We start from the raw sequence: 24,175 nt of genomic DNA, 5'->3' as shown, positions 1-24,175 counted from the left end.
ATGAATATCTATATCTGATCCCGATCCTGCATCATGTTTTGTAATTTCAGTCAAGTCAAGATAGAGAGATAATACTCCATATGTGGACTGATTTGTTGGACCCTGTGCTTGAAGCGGGCCGGTATGCTCCGGTATGCAGAATATATCCCTTGGTATATCCCTGCCAGGAACCCTTTCTTGTCCTCTCTTTGTCACAGTTTCTCTCACCTAAAGTACATTACCCACGGTGCACTTTGTGATGCTCATGCCCTTTCCTAGGCGTTGCATGACACTCATCTGTTTGTTTTTGCAGGAGAGTGATGCCAAATCGATGCAAGCTTGCAAGTCTCATAGAGTTGGTTAAGGTTGTTGCACAGCTTTGTTGGAATGGCTCCAAAAGGACACAAAGGATAGGAGAGGAGCATGCTGCTGCAGAGGTGGAGAGGTTCTTTCTCTGTGTGACACACTGAAGTCGTTTTTAAACAGATGTATGATAGAAAATCAGCATCATCTTCTGATATCTTTTATGAACTGTGGAAATTTAGAGCATAATGCTAATGATTTACTGATACTGGCTGCATGATGCACACGCCAACGAGTGAAAAGAAAAGGGGAGTACAGGTTGTTTTTCTCCACTGGGCCTGATTTTTGATGAATGTTGAAGGATGTTGAAAGTTGAGCAGGTTGTTTCATTGACTTCCCTTCTTGTCAGTCACAACAATCCTTCAAACTAATAACATCTGATTCCCTTTCTCCTGTCATTATTTAGGACAGATTTATGATCCCTGGGAAACTCAAGATGTGTGATGCATCTTAAGCTGCAAAACAAAAATACAAACTATAAAATGAGAAACTATTCTGGAGAAATGATCTACAAAGCCACCAACAGTTTATCATATGAAGGACAGTGTGAGAGTTTCATCATGCAGCAGACATGAGGAGGAGGAGGATTGGTGGGTGGAATAATGTTCATCAAATCCTCCTTGGACACATTAGAAACATCAGAAGATGATGATGATGATCCAGATCTGTTCTGCTGTTGTTTGAGCTGCTGTCTGACGTGAGCTGAAATGTTTCAGGGAGCTCATTAGCTTCCTCCTCTGTGTCAAAATAAAGGATCTGTTTGAGCTGCAGGTTCTTCCTGATAATGTAGAGACATTAAAATGTGTTTAAAAGGGTCAAACACACTAAAATCTGTTTGCATAATAGACTATTAGATAATGCACCGTGTCTGTCTTTCTTCCTCTGAGTTTACCTCCTCTCCTTTCTTTCCTTCTCTTTCCTCTTCAGTGATCTCTCTGTCCAGTGGCCCAGAAGGCAGAGGGTCAAACCCACCACAGGCTCCTCCTCTATGTTTCTGTTATAATCCCTCGCTGTGTGGCAGACCAGCTCTGCAGCATTTACTTTAATTCTTCACATAAACACGCCTCAGATGAAAGACAGGACAAAATCAAAACCAGGAAACAGAAGAGAAGAAGAAGGAGAGAAGAAGAGCGAGACGTCACATCTGAACCTGATGTGCAGTGTGTGGTGTTCATGTGTGTTACACAGTGCAGGCGCATGTGAATTACAGCGAGGTAATAAAATGCAGACGCTCAATCATCACTGTTTGGAGCAGATAACAGAGTGTGTGTGTGCGTGTGTGTGTGTGTGTGGGTGGGAGTGAGTGTGTGTGTGTGTGTGTTACTCAGCTGACTCAGCAGAGGCAGAGACTGAAAATCACAGGACTGACGGGAAAAAATAGATAAAAGTTACGTAAGAAGGTAAGAGAGGAACATGCTGAGAGGACTGCTCAGGGATGTTAAACTCTCTGGTCCCTGGAGTCGAACATTAAAGAACCAACATCAACACACACGTGTCTTCACTTTGAAATAGATTTATATACAGAATATAGATATTTGTGAGGTTTTTTTGCAGCATGTCTGGCTGTCTTCTTTGGCATCCTGACTCTGCAACAGTGGCTACGTTTACATGAGACTTTTAATTCCTCTTTAATTCCGAATTAAGATTAAATCCTCTTTAAAAAGATTTAAAATGACCATGTAAACACCTAATTCCGAATGAAAATGATGATTCCGAATTAAACTTAAATCCGATGTAAGTAGCTGGTTTATTCTGATTTTAAATCCGAATTGAATAATTCCTCGATCATGTATACGTTCATTCCGCTTTAAATTAATTCCAGTCGTTCTGAGCATGCTCGTTCCCTTGTCCTGTCGCGATGACGCACATACTCCGCGCTGGCGGGCTCATATTTCAGGCTGAGGTAGAGCAGCCGTTGCACTAACCGGCTTTGAATCGCCACAGTCCGGTCTTCCGCCTCCCTTCTCCGGTCGTCTATCTCTCTTCTCCTCCTCAGCTGATGAAAGTGAAGCAGTATGTTTGTGTCGAGCTGCTTTTTAACAACTATAGTCAAAATCAAAGCGAAATTTGAACTTATTGTTTGGTCTTCCATGTTGTGACCGAAAATGAAAGAAGCAGGAACTGGAGTCTGTTTTCTTCCGGTAAACGTAAATACGTCACGCCCGCCCCGTCCAATCAGAACCCTTCCCAACCCCCAGACTTTAAGAGGAATTGAATAAAAACAATTAAACGTGTTTTCCATGTAAACACGAAGGAGAAAAACTTTAATTCCGAATTATTTAATTTGGAATTATTAATTCAGAATTAAAAAACATCATGTAACCGTACCCAACTGAAGTAGAATACTGGAGGAGTCTGAGTGTATGCAAATCCCTCCTGTCGTTACGTTAGCACAGGAGCAAATTCAAATCACCTTATGGAAGCTATGGTGAGAGAAAAGTGCCAAATCTTTTCCTCTTCCTCATTCTCAGGGTTGCTCTGCAGGAGGATGGCTGAAGCAGGTTTGAATAAGCAAGAGAAAATATGCTAAATTTGATTGGATTGGACCACGATTGGATTAGACGTCTGTGAATTTGACCACAGGTTGAATTTTGCCTGCTTCAAATTTTAAAATCAAAGCCAAGTCGTACTAGAAATGGGTGGAGTGGAACAGGCTGCAAGACGAATCAGTAGCTTTACTTCCATCTGATTGAACAGTCCAGTTGAAGATTTCGGCGTCTGTTTTATGATACATGATCCAATACTGTCTTCTGTTTCTGTTTCCTCATTCTCAGGATTTCTCTACAGGAGGATGACTGAAGTGTGTTCGAATATGCAAGAGAAAATATGTCTCTTTAACGACAGCATGAAAATAATGTCACAACACTGAAGAGAAAAGATCTCAGGTGTCTGCTTGTTTCGTTGGATATAAGGAGCTTCATAACGGGTTCCAGCTCATTGTTTAGCTGCTCCACCACAACTTTACTGCTCCAGCTCACTCTCATAGTTTCATTTTCAGCCACAGCAGGCAGCTGTTTCCAGTCAAAAAGCTGTAAAAACCTGCTGTTCACTACCTGCACGCTGCAGGCAGACTCAGCAGAGACTAGCCGGTGAACAGTGAAGTGTTTAGCAGCTAGTTTCCTCAACTGAGTGAAAGAACTGAGAAGGCAGAACTTTCATTCATCAGATGGACAAAACACAAGTTCCTCTAACTGCTGGAGGTTAAAATAAGAGACTGATTTCTAAATTAAACACTACTGATATTAAAAAGTGACAATAGTCAGTGTTGTATCTTAAAATCCTTCACACAGACTCCAAGATGACACATCATCCATTCAGTGGCCAATACCACACCTGTGTTCATGAAAGTCTCACAGCTGCAGGTTTCATGCATCAGTTCAGTCAGACGCTCACATTTGAAGGGTTTGAAATGTTTACTGCAGCAGCTGAACATCATTTCTGTCGAGCGTCCAGTGCTCAAACACTCCTCCCAGATTTATGTCATATGCAGAAATTTGAGGAGTGACGATTTAAAATGTCAAACTCCTCAGAAGTTGGAGCCTGTAGGTGGATGCTGAGGAGGTGGAGGGGCTGAAAGCATGAGTGCAGAGCAGCAGTGACAGTGACGGAGCAGAGGGAGAGACTGGGAATCTTGCAGGTTGAATATTTGCAAAATTGGGAGGGCACGTTTGTCAGGTGATTGAGAGAACTCCATATGGTGCACATTTATGTAAGATATATTGTCTCATTCTTGCAGGTGGACTTTTATGCAAATACTTCATTGATTTTCATTCATCTCTAAACAAAGTTCCCAGTTTATTAAACTCAAAAGGATCTGATGAAGGACTCAAAGGAATTTAGATTACAAAAATCACGTCCAAACCCCGGACTTCATCTGTCCTCGGTTCATTGATCGGCGTGTTTGGATCAGTTTTTTGGCCGAAGCTGAATCATTTCTCTCCTTCCAGCTGAACTCAGAGTCTTACACTCCCACCTCTTCATCATCTGACACTCAGCGAGCCAGACTCTGCCTCCACTCTTCCTGACATTTATGGCGAGCTTCCTGAGTATGAAAGCAATAACAGGAAGTAGGAAACAGGTGTTGATGCGTTTCGGTGAAAGGTCACAGGAAATGCCCCCTTTTCTCCCGCAGGAAGTAGCTTGAGGCAGCAGCCAGGAAAAAGACCAGACTGGAGGCAGTGTGTGTTCATGTTTGTGTGTGTGCGTGTGTGTGTGTGTGTGTGTTTGTGTGTTCGGCGCGCAGCGTTGTTGTCATCACGGCTTAACCACGTCAAAGAGCTGCTGCAGCGTTTAGCCTGAGCACAACGCCAGAGCAGTGTGGGCTAACCTGGGCCAAAAATAAGCCCAGAATAATACTACAACAAAACCACACACACACACACACACACACACACACACACACACACACACACACACACACACACACACACACACACACAGACCATTTACAGCTGATCTCACTCTGCGGCTCACTTTAAACAGCGTAACATAACAATAACAGAGGAGAGGGCATGTTCCACCGCCAACACCGATACAATATTGATGCAGAAAGAAGGGGACGCTTCACTTCATCACACATAAACACAGAGCAGGAGGTCTGCAGGGGGGTTTGGCTTTTAGTAAACAATCACTTTCTGCTTTTATTCACTGTATGCCGTACAGTATATGGAAAATCACCAACAAGCCACCTCGCTGAAACTCAGATCGGATTAGACGTCTGTGAATTTGACCACAGGTTGAATTCTGGTTTTAAAATCAAAGCCCAGCCGTGGGGCGAACCAGGCGCTGTGCCTTTCCTTCACTTCCATATGATTGAACAGTCCGGTTGTAGATTTCGGCGTCTGTTTTTATGATATATGATCCGATACTGTCTTCTGTTCAAACACGGCGACAGATTTATCTGGAACAGCTGTGTGACGTGTGCAACAAGTATCAAACATATCATGCCTTTATCCTCCTCAAGGACTAGGTTTTCTCCAGTTTCCCCTTTGGCACGTGTTTGATCTCCTCCCTGAATGTATATCCATCATCTGTGCTGAGATGAAGGTGTCATGAAGGCACATCCCCATGCAGACGGGCGGTAAATCTTTTATTCATCCGTTCATCCATTCATGGAAATGCTTAAAACTGAATTTCCAGTCAGTTTGATTTTGTTTATTCTGATTGAAGTGTTAACACAGATTACCTTTATTCTTTAGGGCTTTGCAAATAGATTATAATCTGAATGTAAAGCTCTAAAACAACAATTTGAAGCATGTTAAAGAAGACATCATTTTTTAAAACTCTTCTGATCAGCTGACTTATTAATTCTTCTGAAAAAGAGATATTAAAGTCTGACCAAAAGAAACCTCAGTGTGACGGTATCAGAGGAGCTAAAGAGCAGCCTGTCACAGTCTGTACTCTTATGGTATGTTCATCATGTCAGTATAAATATCCATCTAAAGTTAGCACACAATAATCACCATAAGCTACCGGTCACAGCGAGTCATACCACACCGAGACAGGCTGTAAAACACTTCAGTGGATGTCTCTGAGCATGCTGCATTTCATTCCTCATGACTTTAACTTTTATTTTATTGGAGGATTATTGTTTTTACTCTCAAATAAAAATGCAAAGCCTAAATTTTATTTATTAAATAACAGCTTCATGAGACGAACGTTAAAATTGGCAATTCAACTCACAATTGCATGAATACAAGGCAAATACGCTGTTGAAGCACTTTTTAGTTAAACAGAAATATGTTTTAAATCTAAAGATAATTTGATGTCACCTTAAATGAAATAATCTTAAGCCATAGGAGGATTTTCACTGAAAAAAAAAATCACTTTTGGTTTAAAACTTTGTGCAAAAATGCCAAGTTCAACCTATGATTCGTTGTGTTATTGGTTTTATATCTTCTGCTTATTAAATTACAATAAAAGTGATCCAAACAATAAATCAGACATTTGAAATCAAGGCTTAAAGTGCATCATAAGCATTGTTTAAACATGCAGGATACTCCTCTCTTTAAAGTAAAATCCTCTTTACTTGAATGTGCATGAATCAGATTGTTTAAATTCATTCTTGAATGTATCATAAAGACTTAGTTTAACATTTAAAGTGTGCTGCAGCGTGCACAGAGCTGTGATCATGTTTTAGGACTTGTCCTGGTGGTCGCCTCCAAACCAACAGAATAATAAAAGTCATAAAACCCTTCAGTGAGTCCTCCTCCTCCTCCGTCTGTCACGTCAGAGCTCATTAGAGCCGCTCTCAGAGTGTATCCAGCTCATAAATCATCGTCCTCGCTGCTCTGTCGTCCCGTTATGCGGCCTTGGAGCTCGGCGTGTCGCTGCTCTGCTTCTCTTTCTCTCGGCAGCTGCTTCTTCCAGAGAAGCTCTCTGTCACTCTGCAGCTGTCGGCTAACAAGAGTTCAGATCTGCATCCAGCTTTCAGTAACACACTCAGCCAGAAACACACTCTGTCTGTGGCTGTGTCGTCCTCTCTGTCTGTCTGTCCATCTTCATCTTTGTCTATCTTCATCACTTGTCTCTCTGCGTGTCATCTTCCTCAACAATCTCGTCCTCCTCCTCTCTGTCCCAGTCCTTCGCTCCAGCTCTCTTTCAATAAATCACAAACACTCCTAAACCATCTCGTCTCTCTCTCTGTTCGCTGTTTTCTCTCACATACACACACACACACACACACACACACACACACACACACACACACACACACACACACACACACACACACACACACACACACCACACACACACACACACACACACACACACCGTCCCCGGGGTTAAACGGTGAGGTCATCACACCACATGTTTCGACAGCCGCTCTCTTGACAAGAGCGAGACATTTTATCCACAACCCAAAATAGTGAACAATCAGCGACTGCAGCGGGCAACAATTCATCTTTCAGGGGCGCACATGTGTGTCAGGGTGTGTGTGTGTGAGTGTGTGTGTGAGTGTGTGTGTGTGTGTTTTCATATCCATTCATCACATCACGGTGAGTTTGTCTTGTTTTGGTCTCAAAGTGTTTCCACGATGACAGTGGTGTTTTTAAAACCCGGTGAGGGTTCAGTCAGACTTCTCAGCTTACCGGCAGCCTGCTGACCTTAAATGTTTGTGTCCAAGTGTGTATGTGTGTATGCAGTGTGTGTAGATGTGTGTGTGTGTAATTTGGGGGTAACATGTTACTTGTGGATTACCCATCCCTGCATTAGAGGGCTCTAATTTTACTTTGTGGTAACTTTATTACGGATTATGTTTAATGTCTTTTTCTTTAAACTTAAAAAGAATGTACAGCCTGCATTAAAATAACTTTTTGTTTATTCTAATTCTATTTATTAAAACTTTAAATATACTTTATGCAGAAACAGGGAACATCTCTGGACATTGCATAAGCAAAAAGTCTCAACTAAGATTTTCCTGCAAGTTTAACAGAAGAAAAAATAAAGTTCTTTCCCTGTTATTTAAATAACTGCACATTTTGATGCATCTTAGTGTTGCACTTGAAACATTTGACATGCATCTGTACTTAAGCATGCCTGTGAAGAAGGTAAACAAAAGTAGAATACCTTAAAAGACACGCCTTTTTTCTTAAAGGAAGAAAAAACATCTTCATAATAAGCCTTTTGTCCTAAATGCTCTCCTCATAATTCACTGCAAGGTGATTGTTTCATATTTTATAATTTAGAATAGTTAACACTGAATCATATTTCATAAGCAAACACATGTATAAACTAGAAGCTTCAGTCCTGTAGGTCAAGGGTTCCCAAACTTTTGGACCCCTAAAAAATAGGTGCCAGCCCCACTGTCCCTCAAAGTGATCTAATGTGGCTTCATTTAGCTGTTCTGCAGAAAATTAGCCTACCTATATGAGCATGTGTTCTGTGTTTCCTGTGCTGTTATGAATTAACCTACTGCTACTGATGCTTTTGATAATTCACTGTTCACTAACCCTAAACTTAGAAGTCATCTGGCAACAAAGAAAGGCAGAAAACTCATTACACTTTCTATTTTCAAGGTTTTATTTCAAGTTTAGCGTCTATTTTTGCTGATATTTTTTACTATAATGGATCAAATGTACTACTTTTAGATAACTTTAAAAAAAAAAACATTCTGGAAGACATCTCACGACCCCCCAGGGGGTCCCAACCCACACTTTGGGAACCCCTGCTGTAGGTGAATAAATGCACATTTCTCTGTTTCAATCAAAATGCTTCACCTTCATTAAACTCTGCGTCTCTGTTCGTACTGAATGTCCAGCAGGGTTGCAGAGTTTATTCTGGTGTTGTGTGTGTGTGTGTGAGAGGGGGGGGGATTTCTCCTCTGTGTGTGCGTGAACATGAGTGTGTCTGGTGTGTGTCGTTCAGTGCTTCGCAAATCCATTTAGTCGCCTCTCTCTCTCTGACGTGTTATAAATAGACTAAAGAGGGACGGGGGGATTCACCCTCTATTAGGAGGGTCTAAATATCAGCAGCTATTAGCCTGCTCGTCTCCCCGCTGCTCCTCGCTGAGCCCAAAACAGCCTCACTGCACTGTCAGTCAGCCTCAGAGACAGGCCCAACATGCACATGATACTGAGTATAACATAAAAAAGAAAACATAAGTATCTGTGCAGCAAAGAGGAAACAAGAGATGTTAGCTTAGCATTTAACAGTAGGATTGAAAAAAGGGGAAAAAATCGCTCTCTCTGAAACGCTCTGTTATTTAGTTCATGTGTTCAGAAACTGATGCGCCCGTGATGTGCTGCAGTGTTTTTTTCTCAGAGCAGGTACCTTCCTGGATTCTCCACTGGTTGCCTAGCAACTACAACCTGAGGTTGGTGCTGAAAAAAAAAAACTTGAAAAATCTGCAGAGAGACCCTGACCTCCAACACAGCTCACACAGCCAACACCTTCATGATGAAGCGAGATGATGACTACAACACTCAGGCATGGAGATCAATAAAGCTCAATTATCAGAATATGAAAACATTCTCCTGAAGTGTTTCTGATGTTTCTCCAGTGTGTCTTAAATCCTCCAGACTCACAGGAATCAAACTTCTGATCAACTGTGAAGCATCAAAACAAGAATGAGACGTCAACTTTCCCAAACACAAGAGAACAAGACACCATATGTGCAAACACAACTCAGCGCTGTTAAAATGCATGAGCCTTAAAAAGTCTGTTTGAGTTTAATTCTGCAGAGTGTGTGTGGGCCTGAGGTTTGAGTGTGGGTGAGTAAGCGTGTGCGTGTGTGTTTGTGTAACCAGTATTGATTAATTATGCATAAATCTCTCTGCATAACTGCACCTTCGAAATGTGTACTCTGCAAAAAAAAAAAACCTGCTCTATCTCTGAGGGCTCTTTGTGTGTGTGTGTGTGTGTGTGTGTGTGTGTGTGTGTGTGAGAGTGTGTGTGTGTACACAAGAATGATAGTTATAATTATTCAGAACTAGAAAGGCGTAGCACTCCTCCCTCCCTCCCCCGCCCCTAAATTCTGCTCCTGACAGAGAATGAGAAATCACAGCGGGGAGAAACATACGCAACACGAGCGCAACAGCAACACACAACTCAGAGACGACGACAAGGAGACACACTTCAATATTCAGTTTTTAAAAGCAGCTGTCTTTGTCTCTTTTATTATTTCTTCTTCACCTTTTAAATGTTTTTCAGTCACTTATTATTACATGTGTAGAAGCCCTTGCACCGTGTGTGTGTTTGTGTGTGTGTGTGTGTGTGTTTGTGTTTGTGTGTGTGTGTCCACAGGCCTGGTTGAATGAACTGTTCAGCAGGCCTGAACGCTCAATAGTTGGAAACAATGCCAGACCTGACTAATCAATAGAGAGCAATCATGAAGAGAGACTGATGATCATCACTTAAACAGATTGGGATCATAATCAATAGCTGCACTAATTGTCCTCTGTTCCACAGCTGGTGTTGGCGCTCACATCAAACAGCAGGATCAGCAGGCGGAGCGTCACGTGAGACACCGGAATCAAGCCTAGAACTTTATGAAACCATCAGTGAAAGTTAGAGCTGCAGGTTTATATTTCAAATTGACTTAATTAGGGATGTACAAATGAAGTATTCTCCATGATCAATCTTTGGAAATGTTAACTATTGATTATCAATTAATCAATTAAAAAAAACTGATTTTTCTGAAGCCTAAATGATATTTTCAACAGCAACAAAATGCATTTAACTGATGGTATTGAATACAACATGTTTAACACACTGAATATCAACGATCAGGATCATATAATAATCTCTGCTATACTTTATTAATTGTTTACATCCCTAAACTTAATTTATAATCTCTTTCTTCTTGCATTTAGCAACAAAACTGTCAAACTATGCAATAGGATTATTTACTTGTGCAGCTGCTAATTTATCTGAAAACAAAACACTGGAATCATTTTCTAGATTTTTAAGGAAATTAAATTAAATATAATAAATCTGAGAAATTATTATGAGAGATTACAAATATATCTAGATATCTAATATTAATCTATAAATATCTCTGTATATAATAAACAACATATCACACAGCCTTGCATGACCAGGACCAACCAATCAAACGTACATGGTGTTTATATTTGCTTTATTTTTTCCTTTAATCTTTCTATTTTCATTTTAAGATAAGATAAGATAAGATAAGATAATACTCTATTCATCCCTGAACACAAGTACAATCAAGAATAAGTTTTAATTAGTAAACCAAAGTAATTAGAAATAAAAATAGAATACAAATTTAGATACATAAAAATGTTACAAATAGTTTAAATAGTAGTGCTTACAGGCAGTATTAAAAATGATTCAGTTTGGGAGTATATCCTCATATTTATGTCTTTTCCTTGCTTGTTTCTTATAGTGAGCTGCTGTAATAAGTTAATTTCCCTCAATAGGGGATCAATAAAGTATATCTTATATCATTTTATTTAATAACTTGCATATGATGTCATTTATGCATAAGTTAAATAAGCTGCAGTTCCCCAAATGTCCACTAGAGGCTGGATCAAAAAGCCCAGAGATTCCCAATAACAACCATATTAAAGGCTCGTTTCCCAGCAGAATTAAACACTCGAACATTTTGAAGACAGCAGTTTAGGACTGATGTATAGAGTTAATTTGAGATTAGAGAATATGACACTGCACACACACACACACACACACACACACACACACACACACACACACACACACACACACACACACACACACAGGTTTGATGTTTACATGTCAAACGTCTGTATGACGAATGACAGAGGATCCTAACATGCAAACTGATATAAGCTGCTTTAATATTATATAAGTGTTTATCATGTATCAGATCATGCTGTTACATAAACATACTGTGAGGTGACTATCATCAACGACTCAGCCTCCCAATAACAGAGAAAGAGGAGGAGGGGGAGAGGGAGAGAGAGAGATAGAGAGAGAGAGAGAGAGAGAGAGAGAGAGAGAGAGAGAGAGAGAGAGAGAGAGAGAGAGAGAGAGAGAGTGTTAAAATGATGATAGATAAAGTCAGCAGGCTGGAAAGTTGAGGCTTGATGCTTTTCATAAAACACTTCTGGCATTAAATTGACGTGTGTGTGTGTGTGTGTGTGTGTGTGTGTGTGTGTGTGTGTGTGTGACAGTGATCAAGACACTCACTCACACTTCCTTCCTCAGCAGGAAACTGTTTCCTGCTGGCGTGTGGATGTTTGGGTTTCTGGCATTGTCTGTGTGCGTGCGTGTTTGCATGTTGGTGTGTGTGTGTGTGTGTGTGTGTGGGGGTGTGTGTGTGTGTGTGTGTGTGTGAGACAGCCGACAGTTCAAATCACATGCAGAGATTATACGTTCACACCTCTCACACTGCATCCTCTCTCTCTCTCTCTGTTGATATTTCTTAACCCTTTTTTGTTTACACCACCTTCGCCCCCCTCTCGCTCTCTCTCTTGCCCCTTGCCTCCCCTCTCTTCCTCCCCTCCTCCACTTTATGTTTTCTCTTCTCTTAACCTTTCTTTATTTTTCATTCCCTTTCTTGTTGCCCCTGTCTCCTGTAGTTATTGTTTACTCTCTCCCTCTCTCCCTCTCTCTAATCTGTTTACATCTCCTTACGGTTGCTTGTGTTTTTCCTGTTTCCACCTCATTCAGCTTCACTCACACAGAAAATCACAACCCCAGCACAGACACACACTATTTATTGCTCTGAAGGCAAACACACCCCTTGTTTCTCCCTCACACACACTCACACACACATGATATCAGATGGCCTGAGCTGATAGAGGAGTCTCTGGTCGTACCTGTTTGACGCGGTCGGGGTTGACGGTGGTCTGCGGCTGCAGGATGCTGACCGGCTCTGTCTTCTGGGTGCTCTGAGGCATCTCCCTCACTTTCTCAGCGATGAAGTCATGGACGCCGTTCAGCGCCTCCACCGTCCCCTGGATCAGACACACGCGCTCTGTCGTTCCTGCATATCAAAACACACACATAAAGAAAAACAGGTCAGTGCATGAGTTAGAGCTGACTGCAAAACAACAACGCCGGAGAGGAGGAGAAGATTCTTATCATTTATTGATGCAGTTTGTTAGCATCTTTTTTAATGTGCCAACTTTTACAACAGGTCTGCTGAAATGTGGGAGCTTTTCAAAGACTGATTCGTTTCCCGTCAGGTTCCTTCATGCACATGTTGAAAATGTTTCCACAGGTGGGTTGGAGCTCTCGGAGGGCAGGTAAAGGATTGATGTCATGCAGGATGTGCTGCCCTGTTTCTGACTTTAGCACTCAGACTTTTTTCTATTTCCATCATTTTTATGTGCAGCTGAATAAAAATGAACCCCGGCTCATACTGCTTTACAAGAAAGAACAACTGTGAGAGAGGGAGGAGAATAAAAAGGAAGGAACTGTAATGATCCCCGCAGGGAAATTAAGCCGCTGCAGCAGCAGATAGTAACAGCAGAGAGAGAGAAAAGAATGAAATAGAAACACTGAATTATCCAGAAATGGGAAAGAAAAAAAAGGAGGAGTGGGAGAAAGAACATATTTTTAACATTTAGTACGGGAAGTGATATTTATAACTGAAACGAATGAGAGAATTGTAATTACTTGTTAGATAAGATTGCTTAAAGCGTGATGAGGAAAAACACATTTTGGCAGAAAAGCGGTTCATGACAAATTTCTTCCTGATGAGTGAAAAAATGAGAGACAGACGGACGACACAGAGACAATGTAGAGGAAAGGTTAAAAGAGGAAAAGAAAATGTAACCAGTGACCTCAATGTACGTGCTGAAGTCAGAAAACATCAGAGTTCATATCTGCTCTGCATGTTTCTCTCCTGAACGTTTCAAACACTCAGTTTATGTCTGTTTCCAGGCCTCCGTCCAATCAGGCCATTAATCCCCCGCTCACATGAAAAATAAAACACGCTGCTGCTGGTTTCCAAACTTCTGCCTCAGCTTGGCCTGAACCTGAGAGTCAGAGTTAACATCTGCATCTGGAAGATTTACATCAGCAGCAGCAGATAAACCGTCTCTAAAGCTGAGCAGGTTCAGAGGATTCTCACTCCGATTCTATGAACAGGGAAAGTCAGAAAAACACACGAGAGAGTCTGACAGTATATTTACTCTGTGTTACTTTGTGTGTCTGTCCCTGTTTGAACACACTGCTTTAGCTTCTGGACTTCATGTTTAATGTTGTACTAGAAATGTGTTGACAGACTCTGAGTGCTGCCAACAACATCAGAAACTGATTCACTGGATGTGATGAGTGAGAAAAAAAACAGTTCAATCAGCCACACCTTCAATATGCTAATCTCTGCAGAACTCTCAGCCTTCAAATAATCACAACAAATCAACTATTAAATATATGACAAGGCATGTTAACCTCTGCTTTTAAAATAGGCATTTAAATATGAGTGTTAATGGAGATTCCTCTGCTTTGGAGCCAGCCTCAAGTGGACACTCAAGGAACTGCAGCTTTCTGCACAAGTTTCATTTTAAACAGCAGAGGTTGCTGTTTGTTTCCAAGTGGGGTCAGGGAACTCTCAAGGATCCTTCAGGAGGGTCCAAGTGAATTATATTCACTATGATTACATCCATAATGTCAGATTATTTCAGTCACAGGTTTCATAACCTCTCTGCAATAAAACAACTGAAAGAAAAACAGTTCCAGGAGTATGACTCTGTCACTGCAGCTCCTGGAGGCAGACCATTTCTATTCATTTACCCTAAAATATAAAAACCACTGACTCACTGATTCTTTCTTTGATCATTTTTACAACTTCTACAGGTTTCCATACCGTGCAAAATGATTTTCATACTTCACATAATCCCTGAAACCAACTGAGCAAAAGTTTTCTGAATGACGTGCTGTGGTGTGAAATATGTGAAAGTTTGAGCAACAACTATAAGACCACGCCTGTGATCGTTCACAGATTCAAATCAACACTTCTGACAGACAGACAGACAGACAGACAGACAGACAGACAGACAGACAGACAGACAGACAGACAGACAGACAGACAGACAGACAGACAGACAGACAGACAGACAGACAGACAGACAGACAGACGGTGCAACAGAGGAAAATCTAGGCCAATGTAAAGCTGGCTGCATCACAACAACACAAATCTCTCTCTCTCTCTCTCTATCTCATCCGTTTGACATTTATTCTCCTCTCTTTTCCATTTCTGTCTCCCTCTCATGCCTTTCCTTCCTTCCTTCCTCCCTCTCTAACTCGCCCATCATTTTTTTGTTTCCCTTCTTCCCCCCCTCTCTCTCTCTCTCCCCTGACTCCGGTATTTAGCGGGATCTGCTCTTATCTCAGCTCAGCAGCGTGTCAGTTAGTGCTTCCTGTCTCCTCCCCTCTCTCCCTGCGCCGTTGGACCGGCTCGGTTTGGCTCAGCTCGGCCCTCTGTGGTCGCGCTGGAAGCAGAGGGATTGCGGTTGGGGAGGGACAAAAAGCTGTACAGCATGTGGGGGCTGAAAAACTGATGTAACGTGATGGAGTAGAGGCGGAGAGCTCAGGAAGACAAAGCACAAGCTTTTACAAGTGTCATAAATTTAGTGAATGAATTTAATAAATAAGTCTCAAACTTCCAACCAAACAGAGACACATGAAACACAAGACACCGTCTCACAGCTCTGTTCTACATTAATCTAAATTCTGCCTCCAGAAATGATGACAAAGCTTTTTCCTACAACTGAATCACAAACTCAGGGACTCATTTTGGACCTCTGGACACCGTAAACAGTGTTATGCACACACAGGGCGGAGGAGCTGAAACAACAGAGGCTAAAAATAAAGCACACACAGCAACACTCAGGCGTCTGCAGCATTTGGCTACCTGTCCACGTTGGACCTCTGCAGCGCCTGTTAGCATTACACCAGGATTAATTCCCATTCCTATTTTTACAGTGTGTCGACAGCGTGAAACACGCCGTGGTGACAGCAGCTGAAAGCTTCAGTTTGCTCGAGGTGAGCTAACAAATCACTCAAACTAGCGCAGCCTAGCATGGCATGACATTTGGGTGAAGCCACATGCTAACGCTTCGGTGGTAAACATGTCAGCTGGTTTAATTCAGCATTGTTGAGCAGAGTGGCATGACATGTGTGTGTGTGTGTGCATGTGTGTGTGCTCTAATACTAAGGAAACTGGGCTTCGCCTCTCCCCGACAGCTGGTGCCCTCTGGGTAATCTGGCACTGTCCAATCAGAAGCAAGGATTAGCAGGCCATTGTCTTGGCACGAGTGTGTGTTTGTCATATCTATGTGGAGCTTGGGAATATGTGTGCATGAATTTAATGTGTGTGTGTGTGTGTGTGTGTGTGTGTGTGTGTGTGTGTGTGTGTGTGTGTGTGTGTGTGTGTGTAGGTGTGTGTGTGTGTGTGTGTGTGTGTGTGTGTGACAATAGAAGAAAAGGCTGCTCTGTCAGTGGAGATCAAACCGCTGCATCAAAGAGCTTCTTCATGTGTTAACTAAATATTTACAGCACATAAAGACATGATTATAAGTTGATCTAAGGTGCTTCATGCAACATGAGTGCAGACATGAGTATCTAAAACTTAAAACCTTTCAGTGCAGAGGTATTATCCATCAAGCTGCTGCAGATGTGACCCTGCAGACTCACACAGTTTCAGGTTTGTGTTCAATCTAATGTCTCTGCTGCAGATCAGATCAAGTCTTCGTCACACCGGAGCAGACTTGCAGGTTTGAGCACAAAAAGCAGGAGAGGTTCTCTATTTCCACGCTGACCAAGTGCCCCAACACCAGAACTCTCTTCATCATCATCATCATCATCATCAGCTTCATCATCATGATCAAGGCTGTGCACCCTGGCAGTTGTTTTTATTAAAGTCTAATAGCATGACTCACTCCTTCCTCCTCCTCCTCCTCCTCCTCCTCCTCCTCCACCTCTTGACGATGGCCAGAGAAACAGCAAACAGAAAGAGCAAAGCGAGCTGACTCTGATTTCTGATTCACCGAAGCACACAGCAACATATGCAGGCTCTGAACATACAAATTAAAGACACGTCCAATCTCTGCGACTCCAGAGAGAGAATCTGATCGCTCAACAACTTGTTTTGAGTCGTTTTTCTTCCATTACATGCCTCAAAGTCTGTTCCATCACACAGTCCTGAGGTGTAAACACACACTAATGAGCGGCGACCTCTCTGTGACCTCTGCGCTGATACAGTTACAGTCTCCCCTCTCTCTCTTACGACGACTCGTGTCTCTTTTAGCCTGTTGCTCTGCAGCCGTGTGGTCGACCTGCAGCCATGATTCACTGCCTCCAGCTGCGGGTGGAAAGAACTGGCCACTGCGGGCTACCGTAGCAGACAATAAATGCTTATTTCCCTGTCCTGACGAGTTTGAAGGATGAAGATTTAGTACCTTGTGGAATCGAACCACACAAGCGTGAATTAAAGGAGCATTCCAACGCATTAAAATTTCATGCATGAAGTTAAGACCTGGGGTTAAACTCTTCCTGGGCTTTGAAACTTTACAGGGTGTAAAAACAAGCTTGTAATGACTCAATTATGGAGACGTTAGCTCGTGTTTGGAGACCATAAATAATAACAGGAAGCTTGTCTTACAAACAGAGGAAAGTCTGGTGATATTTATCACATTATGGAGGATGTAGGATAAAGTTTTTGTGGATCTTGTGGAAAAAGTTGGGATTTCTTTGACCTCTGCATCAACTTTCCATCACTTTTGAGCAAAACCAAAATTTACAGTCAGTTTTTGTCATTTTAGCTAATAGCATCCTTATTTATTATTGATCCTGATTGATCCTTTTATTCGTTCAATGAGATTTGACCGTTCTATAGTCTTGTATAGTCTTGTATGGTCTTGCAACGGTGATGGTTACCACGTCTGATCAGTTAAACATTGCAGCTCTACATTTCAGTCTGACTTTCTTCTTCTCTTAAAGTGGGAATAAAAGTTTCTGTTCCGGTGAATCAGATTTTTTCTTCAGGGTTAGAAAGCTGCAGTTCCAAACTGGGTCACTGAGTATCATTTTATTCAAATACATTTAAAGGCCATGATGTTATGTAAAAAACCTGATTTTCCTAAAAGAAAAATCAGAGAGCCTTCCCGACCTAAAATGATATTCCTTCTTGGTTTATTAATGCTGTTTTTCAGCTCAGACAAACACTAAAGGCATAAACAGTCTGACTGAAAACCAGCAGCTGTGTGAAACAAGTTGTCAAATATATTCTGGTGAATTCCTGCAAAATGACCCATTTATGTAATCCCCAAACCTTCCCCTGAGAGTGCTTTAAACATCCCTAAAGTTCCCTTTGTGGAGCGAGTTTCTCAAACTTTTTACCACAGAGAAATCTCAGCAGAGACAAACAGGAGGGACACAGACAGGAGACGAGATGTGACAGCATCGCCAGAGGTCCTGTGTTCACAGGTACATGATGTTCATCCCCTGCTATGCTGAGAGTTACAGCTTTTTCACTTCCAACACCGCTCTGATGGAGAGAACCTCAGCTGCTGAGAGAGGGAGCCGACAGAAAGAGATACGGCAGGTTCACACGACTTCTGCCACATCCCAAAAACATCAAACAAGTGCAGGAGAGACGGACTGATGCACGAACGGACAGAAACTCAGAGCGGGAGAGGCAGATCGACACCGAGTCACGACAGTCACGTCAAACCGGAGTGACACCAGAGAAAGAGAGAGACGAACGGAGAGGAGCGGAGAGACTGATGCAGAGAGGGAAACCTCAGTGAAACCTGTCACAATAAAGAAACGTCACCAAAACAGAGAAGAGGAGACACAAAGACAGACTCTGCTGTGTGTGTTTTTAAATATGTAGTGTCAGACATTAGAGACATTTAAGATGTATTTTTAATCAACAGTTTTAGTGACACTCTCAGAGTCTACCCCCAGGACGTTCTTCCTCTCACATAGAGACAAACGTAAAACATTTCAGGATGTTAAATGACAGATAATCTCACTCACGTCTGAAACATGAGGTTTATAAACAGAGAAAAGACAATCATCAGATCAGAGGTGGACAGTCATGAAGTACATTTACTCCTCTTCAGCTCAGATAAAATATAAAATCCCATTTTGAGTTTGAAATAAGTTCCATGTCTCGGTGTGAGCTGATCGCAGTGCGACGTGGCGGCTGGTTTAATGTAAGCTCATTAAGCAGATCTCCTTAGGCTGCGGATAAGCTCAGGTTAACTGACTACCTTTGATCAGATCTGCTGGATTAGCCGGCTGTTAGAGGTGCAGCTCAACACCTTGTTGTTCCCGACGGTTTAACAGTTTATTAAACGGTTTATAGAACCGGAGAGAGGACAAACAGACGGAGGGGAAAGTGAGGGGATGAAGGTCAGAATCTGCAGCATCATGAATGACTTTGAAGTATTTTTGGTCAACAGTTTCTGACATTTAAAAGCTGACTTCTACAAAAATGGAATGAACTTCCCCCTCGCCTAAAATCAGCACAAATACAGCAGAGGTTTGTTGCAAAATATGCCTTCTATTAGCTTCTTATTCCTGACATTATTACTGAATATTTTGAATTCAAATACATTAAAAAAAGGCGACCTCAATTCTTCTGCAGCCAATATCAAGTACACTAAAGTATATTACTTCAGACACAAACCTATCTCTTCATTATGAGGTCCAAATCAGAATTAATTCTCCTCAAGAAGAAAAGGAAGTCTGATGACTTATTATCTCTTATCAGCTGCATGCAGCATTCTGTGTCTCTTGATTCTGTGCGAGTCTACACAAGTTAGTTCCAGTTTTAGAGAGAGTTTGTGTCCGGCTTTGTGCCTTCAAGCAACAAAGAATAATTCCCACAAGAAGCTCCTCTGCAGCGCACAGATAAAACTTTAAGACAGAGGTCTGTGGAGGCTGATAATCTTCTCTTCTACAGCTGATTCACAGCTGTACTTACACTAATGTCCTGAAATGAATGTGCTAATGATTTATGGGTGTTCCGATGGTACATTTAGGACCCTTAAATCCACAAATCACCTCCTGATATCAGTGCTCTGTCACGCCGTAAAAAGACCTTTTCAACCTGCGCTCGCTTTGCATTGAAGCCGCTCCTCCACTCAGTGCTCCTCTGTAATGTGGTGAAAAGTGCTGACGACCACCAAAGAGCCGCCGTCACTGAGAGACGGATGGATTCATTGACTGACAACCCAATAAGCCAATGGAAACCACCGCAATGACCACAGTATCCAATTAAAGACTTTATGGCCTAACGAGCCGCAGCAGCTGGGGGACCAGGAGAGAGCGGGGGACCAGAGGGATGGATGGATGGATGGATGGATGGATGGATGGATGGATGGATGGATGGATGGATGGATGGATGGATGGATGGATGGATGGATGGATGGATGGATGGATGGATGGATGGATGGATGGATGGATGGATGGATGGATAGATGGATTGATGAATGGAGGGATAGGTGGATGGATAGATGGTTGAACGGATGGATCAATGGATGGATGGATGAACGGATGGATCAATGGATGGATGGATGAATGGATGAATAGATAGATATTTGTTACATAACTGTTGCTGCAAAGTTTTTTCTTCTCTCCTGCAGCTGTAAACCAGCGGAGGAGGAGGCGGTCAGTCTCCCCTTGACTGATCCTGCTCAGTTACCATGGCAACGGAAAGTCTCACAACCTTCAAACCATGCACACACACACTCGTACACACACAAGTACACACACATCTGCACATAAACTCCAACACACACACACACACACACACACACACACACACACGTACATTTGGGAATATATTGCGGACACACACTTTTTCTAGGAGCTGGGCAGCTGTAGGTGATGATGTCATGAGTTATTGTTCTGATAGAGAGAGAGAGAGAGAGAGAGAGAGAGAGAGAGAGAGAGAGAGAGAGAGAGAGAGAGAGAGAGAGAGAGAGAGAGAGAGAGAGAGAGAGAGAGTGAGAGCTGATGTAATGAGGGGCAGTAAGGAAACTTGGAGCTGTTCTTCGCTGCAGCTGAACAAAGTCTTCATCAGAGTGAGGAGGAGAGGAAGAGAGGGAGGGAGTGTAAGGAGAGAGAGGTATGAAGTGAGGAAGGAAGAATTGCTGGAAAAAGGAAGAATGGGAGGATTAATGAAAAAGGGGGGAAAGAGAGAGAAGGACAATCTAAGAAAGAAAAGACACATGAGGACTGAGTGGAGGGAAAACCAAAGAGTCTTGGAAAGAGTATTTTCATGTAAACATAAATTAGAGAGCGAGCTGAGCGCTGCAGCGCTGCAGCTTATGTGGATGAAAATGTGATGGTTGCTTTGTAACAGGCTGGCACAGAGTTCAGCCAGAGCCTACAGGGCTGAAACACACACTCATTTACACCAGAACTCAAATCACGGTCAATTAGGAAAAAAGTTATTAAATCCTGGAGCCCGGAGCTGCTTCACTGCTTCTTTTACTACCTTTGACTCTCTGTAAAACGCAGACAGGCCGAGGTGGAGAGGTGTGGAGGCTCTGAACCTGAAACAGCAGGTATATTTCACAACATGGCCTCTCTATAAGAATATTTTGGGATGGGATTAAACCCTATTGAAGGAATAAGTCGTAAACTGTGCTCATATTGCTCCATGTGGGACCTTAACAGCACCTTTAATGGCATGAAAACACACTAATCAGCAGTATTTGAGGGCTTCAAGTAAACAAATGGATTGTGTATAAAAACTAACCCCTAAAGGAACTCCTGACATGCTTCTTAATCCTTTAAATAATGGAAAAAGTTGCAGAAAGAGTCAAAGAAAGTGCCAAAAAGTGAAGTTCTGCACAAAAGTGAACGCCAGCTCAGCAAATACAAACACAAGGGAAGAAAACATGTGAGATATTTGTGGAAATTAAGTCAAAATGACTCCACTTAAAGAGCAGTAAAGTGCTAACACCACAAACTACCACCATAAAAAGTTACAACTGCACAAAGACTCTGAGATTTACTGTTTGTTTTCTGTTAAATACTGCTCCTTTGAGTGCAGGTGATTTCATCCTGATGAAGCAGGCGTCTGTTCAAGAAGGAAAAGACAACAGACATGACGAGGAGACGTTTCTGAAATGTGGAAAGCACATGTTTAGAGTCGTGTTCAATGTTAACGTTGTGTTTTCATCATTTGCTGCTTCCTCTCTTCGTCTCCTCCGTCTGCTCTCTTCTTCTTCTCATGTTATTTTTCAAATGAATTTTTAAAGCAGCACCAGGAACTGTAAAAACATGATTTCCTGTCAGCCTCCCTCCCTCAGTGCTCCCCCTTCCCCACTCCCTCCCCCTCTCCCTCTGCTCCCTCTTTATCTGTCCCAGGTCCGGCAGTGACGGAGCACTCGTTGAGAAGAATAAGGCAGCGCTCTCTAAAGAATAACAAAAGGAGCTGGAAGAAAAGGCAGGAATTCCTGGGCTCTGATGTAACTCTTTTCACTTGGAGAGTCCTGCTGCTCTGCGTCCAGCCTCCACCTCCTCGTCCTTCATTTCTCCAATCCACTAAGTCCCCGAGCCGGGTTTCCACACGCTTCATATAAAAGAAAGAGGCGCTGCTGCAGCAGCCATCCAAAATTTAAGCTGTCTGGGAGTGAATCCCAATTTTGGAGCCAAATTTAAGAAACAATGTAAAAATTAAACAAACGTGTTTGTGAAGCAGATGTGAACATTGAGAAATGATGCATTTTTAATGCAATGCAACAAAAAGTATTGCAAAAGTAATCTAAAGAAGCTGCTTTTGCTTCTGCACGTGTTTTAAAGAAAAGTTATTCACATGCAAAACAGCTGCAGAGAAGATTTCAGAGTCCCTATTCCCCCAATCGTACCGAACATCTCGCTCAGATGCTTCACTTTCATGAGTAAAGGTTCAGTTTTGGCTACACGTCCATTATAGGCTGAAACACTGAGTGCAACATTCTGTATCTTTAACTGCCATCATCATCATCTTCGTCACCTCATAGATGTTTTCATTCCACAGGACTTTCTGTGTGCGAGTTGAGAAGTGTCAGGTCTTTCTACAAGAGTGAACACACTCTGACAAAGACAGCCTTTTCCCATCATCCCCTCCACCATCCACCCTCTGTTCAGCTCCCCTGTTTCCCATCATCCTCCCCCCTCCCTCTCTTTTCTTGTCTTTCTTTCTTTGGCAGCAGGATTGGTGTTGCCCAAGTGACCCGACCCATGCCGAGCAAACAGCTGAACAGATGCCATGACTGACTCTGCTCTCCCTCCCTCTCTCTCTCTGCTTCTTCTTCCTCCTGTATTCACTCCTCGTCTTTTCTTCCTCGTTGTTTCACCGCTCCTGCTTTTTGTTCACTCTTCCTCACACTCATTGATTCGTAACATCCCCTCATCACTTCCATACTCTATTTTTTTCCAGTTTTCCTCCTCGTCCTCTCTTCCTCCCTTCTTTCCATCTCTCTGTTGAACCTGCTCTCTCTCATTCATCGCTGAGCTGTCAGCCTGCCCTCGGCGACGGGAGAAAGCAGAAAACAGAGAGGAAAATAAAGTAGAAAAAAACAATAAGAGCTCAGTACCAGTTTGAATTGTTTGCCAGGGAAACCCTCAGCCTGACAACCAGTCAGTAAAGCCAGAAACGGATGTCTCACTGCAGAGTTAGAGGATTTGTTTAAACCACAGTCAAAACACTTTATGACATTATTTCTTCTTGAAATGGTTTATTTAGAAACCACAAACCGTTGTTTGAATTCCCATTATAATCACTGCGTTTGTGTTTCATTATTACTGCAGTTTATTTGATTAAAGTGGGGAGCTTCTTCCACAAGTATTTCCATTACTGAGCCAGAGCAGCAACAACTATCAGTCTAGATTATTGTACTTTGTTATATATTATATTATATTATATTATATTATATTATATCATTTAATTTAATTTAATACAATTTGACTGTATTGTATTTTTTTTATCAAAAATGCATTATATTATATTACATGATTACATTTTATTTTATTTTATTTATATTATTTCAAATTATATTATATTATATTATGTATTTTATGAATATGATATTGACAGAAATTGTGCATATTACTTTTGACTTATCAACTAAGATATTCTTTTATTTTTCAAAGTCAATTGTGAATTTCAAAAGTACCATAGTGTCACTTTTTTTCAATCACAGCGGCAGCAGGAAAGAGGACAACCGTGCAGCAGCTTAACTAGAGTGTGCTGAAAGGATGGGATTAAAAGAAATAACGGGTTAATTTCTGACCTAATGCTGTCACAATTAACATGTTAATGCTAAATATTCCATTACCTTCCATATCAGTCCATTTCACTCCATTCTATTCCATTTCAATCCAAAACATCTATTCCAATCCACTCCATCCTATTACATTTTATTCTGTTTTGTTCAGT

The 24,175-nt window shown here is 41.9% G+C and overlaps 1 protein-coding gene across 1 annotated transcript in view; it reads right to left on the bottom strand.

The window, feature by feature from the left end:
• The window catches only part of nova2 (NOVA alternative splicing regulator 2), a 93,764-nt gene that overhangs the window by 16,532 nt on the left and 53,057 nt on the right, over positions 1-24,175 (bottom strand). The window contains exon 4 of the mRNA XM_034701766.1: positions 12,606-12,772. Within this exon, the coding sequence (XP_034557657.1) occupies positions 12,606-12,772 (167 nt within the window). The remainder of the gene's footprint in view (positions 1-12,605; positions 12,773-24,175) is intronic.

This window comes from Notolabrus celidotus, chromosome 14 (genome assembly GCF_009762535.1).
Source record: "Notolabrus celidotus isolate fNotCel1 chromosome 14, fNotCel1.pri, whole genome shotgun sequence".
In the NCBI taxonomy this organism is placed as follows: domain Eukaryota; kingdom Metazoa; phylum Chordata; class Actinopteri; order Labriformes; family Labridae; genus Notolabrus; species Notolabrus celidotus.
Note: the sequence above shows the minus strand (reverse complement) of the source record. Positions and strands in the feature narration are given on the sequence as shown.